The sequence below is a fragment of the Vulpes vulpes genome, chromosome 14 (assembly GCF_048418805.1).
Source record: "Vulpes vulpes isolate BD-2025 chromosome 14, VulVul3, whole genome shotgun sequence".
Lineage (NCBI taxonomy): Eukaryota > Metazoa > Chordata > Mammalia > Carnivora > Canidae > Vulpes > Vulpes vulpes.
The window spans coordinates 27,566,262-27,579,121 of NC_132793.1; the positions used below are offsets into that span (position 1 = coordinate 27,566,262).

A 12,860-nucleotide genomic window follows, 5' to 3' on the forward strand; every position below is an offset into this window, starting at 1 on the left:
GGGGTGCAGAATGTCATGAAAACTATAAACGTTGAAGCCACACCTCTTGCCCCCACACCTCTTGCCCCCTCGGTGAGGAATAAACAATCACTGACACCTTCTGAGCACTTACTATGCATCAAGTGCTTTATAAGTATGCACTCATTTAATTCCCTCAATTCTATGATGTAAGGTAGTTCCTGCTGCTATTTTTTCCACCTTACAAAGGGAAACTGAATGCAAGAGAGGTTTAGGAGCTTGGACCAGATTATCCAGGGAAAGAATGCGAATCTGGGGGGTCTGGCTCCAGACTCACTTTCTTTTTTTGGTAAAAAGTATATAACATAAAATTTAGCATTGCAACCATTTGTAAGTGTACAGTTCAGCGGCAATAAGTACATTAAGTGCAACCCTCACCACCATCCACTTCCAGAACCTTTTCATCTTCCTAAATGGCAACTCTGTACCCATTGAACACCAGCTCCCCATTTTCTCTTCCCCCAGTCCTTGGAAAGCACCTTTCTACTTACTGTGTCTATGGATTTGACTATTCTAGGCACCTCATGTAAGTGAAATTATACAATATTTGTCCTTTTTCCCCCAGTATTTGTCCTTCTGTGTCTGACTTATGTCATTTAGTATAATGTCTTCAAGGTTCACCCAGGTTGAAGCAGGTGACAGAACTTCCTTCCTTATAAAGGCTGAATAATATTCCATTGTATGTTCATCTGTACATCTGTTCACGGACACTTGGGTTGCCTCCACCTTTGGGCTATTGTGAATAATGCTACAATGGAATATTGGTGTACAATATCTGTTCAAGTGCTTGGTTTCAATTCTTTTGTGTATACACGCAGGACTAGGATTGCTGGATCCTATGGTAATTCTTTTTAAAACTTTTTCCTAACCGCCATCCTGTTTCCACAGTGGCTGCACCATTTTATATTCCTACCAGAGTGCACAAGGGTTCCAATTTCTTTACATCCTCACCAACACTTGATATTTTCTGTGTTTTGGGGTTTTGTTTTTTGTTTTTTTGTGTGTTTTTGCTTGCTTGCTTTCTTGTTTTGATATTGGTCGTCTTAATGAATGTGACATATTATCTCACTGTGGTTTTGATTTACATGCCCCTAATGATGCATAATGCTGAGCACCTTTTCATGTGCCCGTAGGCCAGGTGTGCACTTTCTTTGAAGAAATGTCTGTTCAAGTGGCCCTGCGTGCTTCGATTTGTAAACTCTGAGAGAAGTGGGTCAACATTCTGGGTGTGAGGTCCTCGCCGAGGAGCTGGGCACTGCAGTATCACATTTTGGTGGCATTTGTCATGCATAGGCTGGGAAAGGGGCACTGTTACAAGTCCTGTTTTACAGTTGGGGAAACCGAGGCCCAGGACAGTTGACTGTCTTACCCCAAGTCTATAACTAATCACTGGTGGAGCTGGGTTTTGAACCCAAGTAGGCTGGTTCCAGAGTCCATGCTACAGAGGGAGCCATGGTGCTGGTGTAGGGAAGGGCACTGTAGGAGCAGACCCTCAAGTGCAAGGGTTTGGACATAATGTCTGGAGAAAGAATAGGGCTCATCTAGAAGTGGCCAGGGCCCAACTTGAATGGGGGGTGACATGAGGCTGGAGGGGAGGAGGAGAGGTGAGGGAAGATCTCGGGTGGGACAGGGGGTTGGGAAGAGGCTTGGTACTGAAGGGCCTTCGTCTTTTAAGTGGCCTGGGTTCCAGTCTTGCTACTTAGTCAATGGTATGCTTGTCTGCTTGGTCACTGGAGGATGAAAATACAGAAATAGGAAACAAGTGATTGATAAGTGAATATCTAAAATGACAAGGTGGGATAATGTGTGGAAGGAAACAACCAGGTGAGAGACTTGGCAGGAGCCTCAGGGTAGCCAGGGAGGCCTCTCTGAGGAAGTGAGACCTGAAGGAGGTGAGCTAAGGGATTCCAAGCAGAGGACAGATGGTAGAAAGGCCCTGAGGCAGGAAAGGGCTTGGTGTGTTCAGGAACAACAGGGAGCTGTGTGGCTGAGCAGAAAAGGCTGGAGATGAGGCAGGAGTGGAGGGCAAGGACTGGATCTGGAAGGTCTGAGGACCAAGTGGAGAGTTTGGGTTTTATTCTAAGGTGATGGGGATCCACAAGTGGGCCAAGCAGAGCAGTGATGAGATATGATTGTTGGGAAAATATTGCCATCTTGCCCCCATTTTACAACTGAGGAACCTGAGACTCCAAACCACAGCCAGGAATGCTACCTAAGGTGGCTTCTCCCTCTGGGGCCCAGAGAGGGAGGCTGTAGAGTCTTTTGGTGAGTGGATGAAGTCCAACACTGAAAATCCTGTCTCTTCCACCTCTCTCCAGTCTGCTAGACCTGCTCCTGGGTTTATATCCTAGTTCTGCCATTTACCTGCCATAGAACCTCTGGCAAGTGGCCCCACCTCTCTGTGCCTCAGTTTTCTCAACTGTAAAATGAACATAATAGGAGTACCTCAAGGTGAGTGTGAGGATTCAATGAGTCAACATATATAAGGAGCTTAGAATAGTCCAGGTGCAGAGAAACACTTAGAAAATTTCTTCCCTATTATGAAAGTGTTAGTGTTTCTTTGCTTTTACTATTATTGTTGCCTAACTGAGCCCTCTTCGTCTAACCCCTGTCCCCATTGTTGCCTCAGTAAGGGCCAGGCAGGGACCCAGAACATTGTAGGGGATGATGGTCTTTAGGCTGACCTCTCTCATTTCCCTAAAACCAGGCTCCAGAGCCTGGAGGAGACCTCAGAGCTGACTCACTCCCAGGGGAAGGAGAGTTGTTCTCTGAGTCACTTCCTGTCCCCTCATAGCCCTCCACCCCAATCAGGGTGCAGCCCCCACTGGGCGCAGATATGGTTTCCCCAGGGCTCAGGACTGAGGCCAGTGGGACACTTCTTTCTCTGGGCCTCAGGATCCCAGTGGAAACTGGCCTAATCAAATGTGCCACCTGAAGTGACACAGTAGGGCTTGGTTTGGTAGAGGACACAATCATGTCCCTCCCAAGGATTCATTCCTGCAGTGTTGCAGTCTTCTCATCTGTAAAAAAAGATTAAACAGTTTCTCCCTGGGGGTGGTGGCGGTGATGGTGGGGAATATCCAGAGACTTACAGGAGTATGGTGCCTGGAACTCAAACATTCTAATTATTACTATTGCTGCCATCGTTAGTAAATGTTTATGGCTGGCACAGAGCTTTTACAGGCACTCTCAGACCCTGACCTGACCTGGAAGGTGAGACTCCCCTCACTTGGCAGAATGGAGGGCCGGAGGGGTCCAGCAACCTGCCCAGGGACACACCTGTAGAAAGGGGTGGCCTTGAGGTTGATCTACAGGGAAAGTGCCCAGGTCGGACTCCTCAGGGTGACTTTGGGCAACTGGCCCAGCCTGTCGCAGTCTCAGTATGCCATTAGTCAAATGCGGATAATAGAGTTCACCTCATAGGGGTTGTTGCGAAGATTAAAATGGGTTAATGAATAGCAGGAACAGCACTTTCTCGTGCCTGGCACAGCCAACATTCATGCCGTCATTGCGGCTGTGAGAGCGGGGGACTCAGTTTTGCCATCTCCAGGATGGGCGCACTTGCCTGCCGGTGGCCAGATGTGCGCGTGTGGCCGGTGCAGCTGTCGGGGGGCGGCCCGGCTCGCGGGACAGCTTCCTGGGTAGGACGGGGCAGCTGGGCCCGCGTCCCAGGCGCTCCTGGGCTCAGGTTCTGCCCCCTGCCTGGCTTTCGTTCTTCCCTTTCGGGTAATAACCTGGGCCGGCGGGTTCACCTGCCCAAGGCAGGCCGCCGGAAGTTGCGCAAACGCGTGTTACCTGAGCTCCAGGTGGGCCGGGCCCGGGGAGCGCTCGGTAGCGGCGCGCGCGCAGCCAGGTATGTGCGGGCCCGGGGCGCGGGGTCGGGGCTGGGGGGCTCCCCGGGCACCCCGCCCTCCTCGGGAAGGCGGAGACGGGTCAGGGCTCCCCTTCCGGCCCGGACGAGACCGCACGCATCGTGCCGTCAGCGCCCGCACCGTACGAGCCAGGTGGACCCGGCCTCAGAGAGGGGCGGCGAGCCACGGAGCCACACAGCGCGCCGGCGGCTGCGGCCTCAGCCGGGGGAGTCCCCAGGCTGCCCGGAGGGGGCAGGGCAGAAGCCGGCCGCGGATCTGAGCTCCCCCAACCCCGAAGGCTGCCTCGGGGAAGCAGGTGGGAAGGGGGCAAGGCGGGGCTGCAAGCCCGGGGTGGCCGAAGAGGAGCGCTAACGGCTGGCGCTCGGGGGCCTTTTGTGGGTAGCACTTGAAATAGGTGGGTGGGGGCGTCGGCGGGGAGAGGCGGCCTCGGGACGAGCCCCACCCGGGGGCTGCGACCCGGGGTTTGAACTCGCAGGAGCCGCCACACCTCCTTTTGCCCACCTGTGAAATGGAGCTTATTCTGATCAGTGTAGGCTCAGCCCGCATCACGTGCCTCCTTTGTCTGCGGCTCGGGCCCCGACCCGCGGTTCTGGAGCGTGCTTAGAGACCGCAGCCGGAGGGGCGGCCTGCGGGGTTGGTTGGGTCGTCAGCGTCGCCCTAAAAACCAAGGAGCCCAGTTCTTGGAGCGCAGCCTTCTGGCCAGGTGCTGGGAAAGTCCTCGACCTGTTTTACCTCTCATCCCCGCAGAGACCTGGAGGCTCAGGTCTATTTTTAACCGCATCTCAGATAAGGAACCGAGAGCCTGAGAGGCGCAGCTGCTGGAGGGAGGCGCACGGGTGGGCAAGCTGACCAGCGGCCCCCAAGCCGGCGGTGGCTCCTTGCATGTGTCCGGGCCCCCGCGGAGCCCCTGCGACCATCAGGTCGGCCCCAGGGCGTGGGGCTTCTGCCCTGCCCCTGCCCACCTGACCTCCTCCTTCCCTCTGTGTCCCCGGATGGTGCCCGGGAGGGAATTGCCGCCGCCAACGGGTCGGACTGGTTTGGTAGGCGGTGGCCCGAGGAGGTGGGGCAGAGTCTAGTTACCTCCACAGGGCTCGGCAGGGCTGCCTTTCCTGGTAGACCCTTCCTGCCTGAGGTCTCCTTGGGGTCGCTGGAGTGGGGCAGCCTTCCTTTCCCACCACTCCATCCCTTCTACCTGGGCATCAGCTCTGGCTCTAGGCCAACAGCCCCCAAGGTTCTGTTAACTTGCATTGCTGCCTGCCCTTGCAGGGGTCTCAGACTAGGGGCTAGATTGGGGTGGGGAGAGCACATATGCTTGCAGACGTGTGTGCTCTGTCCACGCACGTTTTAAAAGTCGTTGTCGGATATGCTAAGATTTAAGAACCTGGTGTGTTTGTGCACATCTGGATTTCCAGCTTCCTAGCATGTTCCATACCTACCATCTTGGGCACGTATGCCTGCAATACACTGGATGTGTCTCTGGTTTATCCAAGGTCTGCCCTTTCGCACCTTGTCCTCATGGTCACTGCAATTCAATAGCAGTTTATTGAAACTATTGTGTGTTGAAAAGCTACAGATTCAGTGAGTGAAGAAGACGAACCCCCTGCCCTTATGGAGCTGATGTAGGGGAATGGGAAGAACAAAGAGTAAAATGAAATAAAGACAATAGATGAGTGAAGTAGGTTTCATATGAATTTGTGTCTTATTTATGGACTCTGGGACCTAGGATGGTCACATCTCTAGTCTCAGTTTCTTCAACTGTAAAATGAGATAATGACCCTTCTCACAAGCTTGTTGGAGGATTCCGTGAGACGGTGTCAAATGTCTAGCACACAGGTAGGCATCCCTGCCTTCCCACCCCAATCTAGACTCTCCTCCTGTCATTCTGGGTGACGATGTGCGGCTTGTCCACTATAGCCTTCTGCTGTGGATGAAAATCTCTGATCTGCACTGTCTGCTCTAGACTGCTGTAGTGGCTGTTGAGCACTTGAAATGTAGTTAGTGTGATTGAGGAACTGAAGCGGAAATTATTATTCAATTTAAATTTAACACTAAGGTTGAGTAGTAGCCATTGAATTAGATAACACGGGCGTAGATGGTCTGAATGACAAGTCCTCTTGGGAATTACTGAGATAAAGTCCTCTCATTTTACAGATGAGAAGTTTCAGGACTTGGTCTGTGAATTTTCTTCTGGCCCACCTCTGGGAGAGTTGGCAGGGACACTGTGACTCCAGCCCTTTCTTGGAAAAAGGCCTGGGGCACCAGTTCCTGCTGCTTAGGTGATCATATGGACATGTGTGCACCCAGGTGTGGGCCCCCTTGCCAATGAGTGCCTGTCTTAGCTGTCGGTAGATCCAGGGTCTTCTGGGTGCTCTCCAGCAGGGTCTTGGGATTGTGGTGGGCATTTCTAGCTTCTCTTGGAACAGCATAGCTCAGGACTGAGATTTTAGCTGACAGACATCCATGGATCACTGTGGGCCTGGCACTGAAGTCCCATACTGGAAGTTGATAATTGTCTGCACGTCACTGGGATAGGGGGTGGGGATTTTTTACACTCCTCCCCCGCCAGTTCTACTGCTATGCCTGGGGCCTGGCATGTCTAGACGGGCAGCTTCCTGCCTGGGTGGGTAAGAGTAGGAGGTGGTACCAGGTTCCCTGGGGGCAGTCCAGGTGAGGCGTGGGGTTGGAGCCCTTTCTCTGGGTCATCAGGTGCGCCAGCACCTCCCTGCTAGAAGCAAGGGGGTAGAGCTACCAACTTGCTGGGTTCGCTTAATCAGGTCGATTGAGCCCCCTGCGCTTCAGTTTGCCTACCTGCAATAATGGGGCTGTTAAGGGGACTACTGAGGTTAAGCTGGCTGGTGCCCAGCATACGGTCTGGAGCCCACTTTGCTTCCTTTAAAGGGTGCCTTGCCCTGTCTTTTCTGCCCAGGCTGCTTTCCTCTGTCTTCTTTGGCACTTTTTTTTTTTTTCCTTCTCTGCCTCCGCTGAGCTTGGTCCTCTGAAAAGGAGGCGGGGATGTGGGTGGGGCCACCCTTCAGGGGTGGCTTTCTGTATGCTGATTGGCTCCCTGTAAGCCAGGGGCGTGGCTATTACCTTTTAATAGGGAAGGCGTCTTCGGCCCTTTCAGTCTTGGCTGAGCCTTTGTCTGAGCGGGCTTAACCTCTTTCTTTCCTCCCCTGCAGCCGTTGCCGGCCTCCAGCTGCCAACTTTCTGCCTGGATCTTTCTCGCATTTCTCCTGTCTCCTCAGACCGAAGCCCTTGGGGTATGTAACAGTCATGCCCGTGGACACACTGACTCCAGGAGCCCGGGACACCCCTGCCCTACCTTTCCGCCTGCGGACCAAGGTCCCCGGCTACCTGCTACGGCGGCCAGCAGATGGTGGAGCCCGGAAACCTAGTGCTGTGGAGCGCCTGGAAGCTGACAAGGCCAAGTATGTCAAGAGCCTGCATGTGGCCAATACCCGCCAGGAACCTGTGCAGCCCCTGCTGTCCAAACAGCCACTCTTCAGCCCTGGGACTCGCCGCACCGTGCTCACACCTAGCCGCCGAGTCCTGCCTGGTCCCGGCCGCCGGCCCCAGCTGGACCTGGACATCCTTAGCAACCTCATCGACTTGTGTGACAGTCCTGCATCCCCTACTGAGGCCAGCCGTACCCCTGCACGGACAGAGGGAGCCCACCAGGCACCCCCAGCCACTCCTCCACGCCCGCCACCCAGTACGGCTGCTGTCCGGCGAGTGGATGTCCGTCCCCTGCCTGCCTCACCTGCCCGGCCCTGCCCATCACCAGGCACTGCCACTGCCTCCAGCCCAGCCCGGCCCCCAGGTTTGCAACGCTCCAAGTCGGATTTGAGTGAGCGTTTCTCAAGGGCAGCAGCTGACCTGGAGCGATTTTTTAACTTCTGTGGCCTAGACCCGGAGGAGGCACGGGGTTTGGGTGTGGCCCATCTGGCACGGGCCAGCTCAGACATCATATCCCTGGCTGGGCCCAGTGCTGGGCCTGGCAGCTCTGAGGGGGACTGCTCCCGCCGCAGCTCTGCCACCGTTGAGGAGCGGGCCCGGGAGCGCGTCCCTTACGGGGTGTCGGTGGTAGAGCGCAACGCCCGTGTGATCAAGTGGCTGTACGGGTTGCGGCAAGCACGGGATACCCCAGCAGCTGAGGGCTAGGCCTCCACTGGACTTGGCATTTGCCACAGGACAGATCTTAGAGGGGCAACTGGCCCCTTGACCTCTTCAGTATCTATTCCCTGGTTTGGGTAGACCAGAGGTTGTTACCTTGTGTGAACCTGGCATGGGGGCAGAACTCAGAGGCTGGACCAGCATCCATCTGGCAAGAACTGACCCTGGAGAGAGTTGCCTCTTGACCTTGGGCTGCCTTCTACCCCTCACATGTAGGGGTTTTGACACTAGCCCTGCCTGGTTCTTCTTGTGGGTTTGGATCCAGGGCACTCAGCCTTCTCCACTGAGAGTGAAGGACCAAAGGATCTTACTAGGCCTGTCTACCTAGCGGTTCTGTTTCCTTCTTCCTTGGCCTCTAACCTTTGCTGACTTCCTCTTCCTTTCCCAGTGGGCCTTGGTTCCCTGGGAACTTGGCTGTGGGTGGGGGCAGGGCCATGGCTGCCTGGCCTACCTAGGTGGGTAGACTACAGGAGGGACTAGTAGGAGTCTGTACCGCTCTGACTTCTTTCCCTTTGGTTAATAAACACAAATGCTTGTTTTTCAAGTGCTGGGTCATCAGACTTTTTTTGTGTTCACAAGGGAAAGGGGTGGGAGAAGTCTTGGGATAGGGCCTTCCAAACACCATAATTGTTTACCCCAGAATCTGGTGGGGCATGAGGTCAGTGGTGGGTCTGGCCACAGAGTGAGTCTGGGTAGAGCCAGGAGTGAAGTCTTTCCCCTGCATCAGGAAGGGGACCTGCAGGGGAAGAGCTGATGGGGGCATGAATCCTTCCCACTGCTGCCCTTTTCTCAAGGGGGACAGGAAACTCCACACAAATTCTGTACACAGGCTTGTAGATTGGGGGCTGTAAGCAGGAGTTCTTAGAGGAAGAGGGACAACTTGGGGCAAACAGCACAGAACAAGCAGCCTTGCCTCCAACTCTGGGTAAGCCTGGGTAAGCCAGTCTCCCTTTCTGGGCCTCAGTGGGAGAGTGGGGCAGCAAGTCCTCAAGGGGCTGGGGGAAGGGGAAGGATGGCTGGCACTGGGCTGTGAGGTCCTCCAGGCTGCTTCCCTGCTGGGAGATGCCTCCTGGCCTCTAGTGCAGCCAGGCGAGGGCGGGTCACACAGGGCACACACAGTGAAAGCCTGGGTGGCCTCTGCCCACCCCCGGGGTGGGAGCAGGGAGGGGCTGGGCGGGGCTTCCTCTCCTGCAGGCTGCCTTGGCTGCAGCACTCAGAAACAGGAAGCTCTAATGGGGGCCCTGGTGACAGGTTTGATGTAAGTTTTATTTTAGGCATAAAGAGGAGATTTCCGTTAGGCTGTTGACAAACATCCAGGGCAGCCCAGCTGTTTGTCTGTCTGTCTGTCTGACAGTCTATGGTCAGCCCCCAGGGGATTGGGCTGGGCCTGGGCAGTGCAGGGGAACAAGGGAAACTGGGTTATAGAAAGTGGTGCTCCAGCTCATGAGAATGGAGTCCACCCCTTTCATGATAAGGATGGGGAGACTGAAGCACAGGGGCACCCAGCAGATCTGACGATGCAGGAGTTGAGTCTCTTGGTCCCCCCTTTAAGGAGTTATGGGGTCGGGAGGGATAATCCCGGCAGGCTCCACAGAGGAGGTGCCCTTTGAGGTGTCAAAGACCAGCTCCTCCAGTCAACCTGGCCTGAATTCTGTGCTAAGTGTTGCCCCTCCCTGGGAGCTGCCAGCACCCCAGAAGCCCAAGCGGATGTGTTGGCTGCATTTTAGATCACAGGACTGGTGGGTGATGGGCCGGGAGAGCACTTGTTCCTGGAGGAGGTTAAGTCATAGGTGCAGACCCTTCACACTCACCTCGTCACTGAATCTTCAAGGTGACCTTGCCAGGGTCTGTCTGAGAACAGGAGGAGGGATCGTGGCTTGGGGGATGACACAGAGCAGGTCTGCATTCCAGCCTGGGGTCACACCCACAGTCAGGGGCACTCTGGCTCCTCTCTTCCTTGTCCTGGGTCCTGGCAGCCTTTCCTCCTGTCACTTTATGGAGCATCTGCTGGGTGTCCAGCTATGAGTATGACAGGCGTGGGTCCTGCCATATTTGGTGGATGTGAGTGGGCAGTTCATCAGCAAACACAGAGTTGTATCATGTGGAGCAGGGACTCCTGCCCTAAGACCAGACCTGTTGCCAGGAGCTGGGGCCGGGGGTGGTCAAGAGGGCATTGGGAGAGTCTGTTGGGAAGAGCAGGGAAGCATTCTTGGAAGTGGAGAAGGTGTTTCCGGGTCTCTGGTTCCACAGGGGCTTCCCTTCTACCAGGATTCTGGAACCTATCCGCCTCCCATGTGGGGGATCTGTGGAGGGAGCGGCTGGGGGCCTCTGCCAGCCTTAGGGATCTGTGGGAACAGCCCCTCTATTGTTCTGCCTTTAGTGGAGTGTGAGGGACAGTGAGCATTGAGGGCCAGCAGCTGCTGCCCCATCCCCTGGGGCTGCCTGGCTTCCATAGCAGCGCCCCCAGGCCAGACTGGCCCCAGCTGCCCAGCCCCTAATTAGGCAGAGATGAGATCTGCTCCCAGATCTATTTCCCAGCAGCTAATTATATACACGTGGGCTTGGAAGCCCAGCAATCTGGCTGCTCACTCCTGTCATGAAGGTGTGATGGGCCCCTGGGAAAGGCACCTGTCCCCGCCTGCCAGGCCTCAATCTACCCTTTTGGCAGAGGATGGGATGTAGCTAGAGGGCCCTGTTCCTTTTCCTGGTGAAATGGTTCTGGTTCTGGTTCTGCTACAGAGGCATTCAAGGGGACCAGGGAGAGGAGACACCCATCCTGCTTGACACCCTGTGTCCAGCGCAGCAAGGAGCGAGTGAGGAATTAGTCTACTGGGCCCTGACTCTAGATCTCAGAGTAGGTGAGGACATATGCAAGAGTATGGTGATAGCTGCCCCTCAGGTAGACATGCATGTAGGCTTAGAGTTGTGTGGGTCTTCCCAGGTCCAAGACAGAACACCCCATTCAGGTTTTTTTTTCAGATAGTGCATTCATATATTTACCCCAGCACTTTATTAAGAAAATTTTCAAACTTAAAGAAAACTGGAAAGAATGATACAGCAAACACTTACATATCCACCTACTGGATGCTCAGTTCTTACTATTTTGTTAAATTTGCTCTACAGGCATCTATCCATCTATACATCAATTAAGACAACCTATTTTTTGAAGCTTTACAAAGTAAGTTGCAAACATCAGTACACTTCCCCTTAAAGGCACTTTAGCATGCATACCACTAGAGCTCCATTAGAGCCCAATATTTGTTTATGATTCTTTTTTTCCCCTGTGTGTATGTAAAATTTATATCTGGTGAAATGCACAGATCTTAAAGGTACCCATTGCAGAATTTAGACAAATGTATACTGTTTCCCAAACTCCAGCCAGGATATAGAGCAATACCATAACCATGGAAAGTTCCCTCATGTCCCATGTCTGTCAATTCCTGTCCCTAGCTCATAGATACATCTATGTATCTGTATAAATTAAATAGTACTAATAAGAAACATTTTCTTGCTGTGTCCTTCCCACTCCTGATCCGTTAAACAGCCACATTCAACTCTTTTAACTATTTCTTCTGGTACTTTCTTCCATATTTTTAAGTAAGATGCTTTCTTGTGGTTTTCTGGATTAATTTTAGCAAATATTGCCTGACTTTCTGGTCTGATGTCTTCACAGTGTCGCTTCTGTAACCTCACTGTCTGGATTTGAATCCCAGCCTTTACCCTTCCTGGCCATATGACCACAGGCAAGTGACTTAACATCCTTGTGCTCAGTTTCCTCACTTGTAAAATAAGAGTAATAAGAATATTTGAGCTATTGGATTGTTATGAGGATTCAACATGTAAAGTGCCTAGAATAATGCACCAGAATAATTATTCTGGCTGTAAACATGTTTTTTTTTTTTTATAATTATTATTATCACGGAGGGATTAACTTTTCTCACCCTCCTATCCTTTCAATCTACATTTATTACAATTTTCCATTAAGTGAATATTTAGTGTTATTTATATTGTAACTATGCAAATATTGTTTCCTGCCAAGCCAAATCGCATATGACAGTTACATTTCCTTTCTTGTGAAACTCTTGGTTTTCCCTGGAGTTCCTATCAGCCTTGTTTTTCAGTCCTGTGGTTTCCTCGTAACCAACTCATCCTTAATTCTCTGACATCTTCAGTGTCCCCATAGTTATACACAGAAGGTAATGTATTGGTTCCAACTTCCTTCCTGAAACTCTTCAAGTGATCTTTAACACCACCCCCACTTAAAAAAGAAGTATGACCAATTTTTAAAATAGAATATCAAGCACATGTACAATCTGTAATATAAGCATTTGTGAGCATCCCCTGCATGTCCCTGCTGGTGGGTCTCTAAGAGGGGTAAAAACTGAAGCTGTGACCCCCCACTGCCAGGCCTTTCTATGTACCCATGAGGATCTCTCAGCACCATCTGTTCACTGTGCCAACCTCTGGCTCATTTTGTGCTTTTACTTTATGCATCCCTTTGTTCAACTAAAGGCTGCTGAGTCCTTTTCCATGCCCTATATTGTGCTGGGCAGCACCAGGGATGTAGAGCTTGGGTATTGTTGACTTACCCATTCCCAGAATATATTTACATTGACATGTGGACCTGAATAGTGGTCTGAATAGAGGTGTGTGTGGGGTTAGGTGACGGCTGGGAATATCTTCTGCAGGTGACCTGTAAGGGGTATGTCTATGTGGGTGCTGACAGATTACCTGTAGGAGGCCATTTACATACACTTACGTGCATATGTGTATGTGTATGGGTGTTGTCTCCATAGT

General features: G+C 52.6%; 1 protein-coding gene across 3 annotated transcripts in view; it reads left to right on the top strand.

Annotated features, from left to right (window-relative positions):
* The window catches only part of FAM110A (family with sequence similarity 110 member A), a 134,440-nt gene extending 125,833 nt beyond the window's left edge, over positions 1-8,607 (top strand). For 2 of the 3 annotated variants that reach the window (XM_072736178.1, XM_025986106.2), the window contains exon 2: positions 7,070-8,607. In XM_072736178.1, coding sequence (XP_072592279.1) covers positions 7,164-8,051 — 888 coding nt within the window. In that variant the 5' untranslated portion in view covers positions 7,070-7,163 and the 3' untranslated portion in view covers positions 8,052-8,607. Of the gene's footprint in view, positions 1-3,801; positions 3,872-7,069 lie in introns of those variants that run through there. The other variant, XM_025986108.2, reaches the window with a different exon arrangement.
* The last annotated feature ends 4,253 nt before the right edge of the window (positions 8,608-12,860 follow it).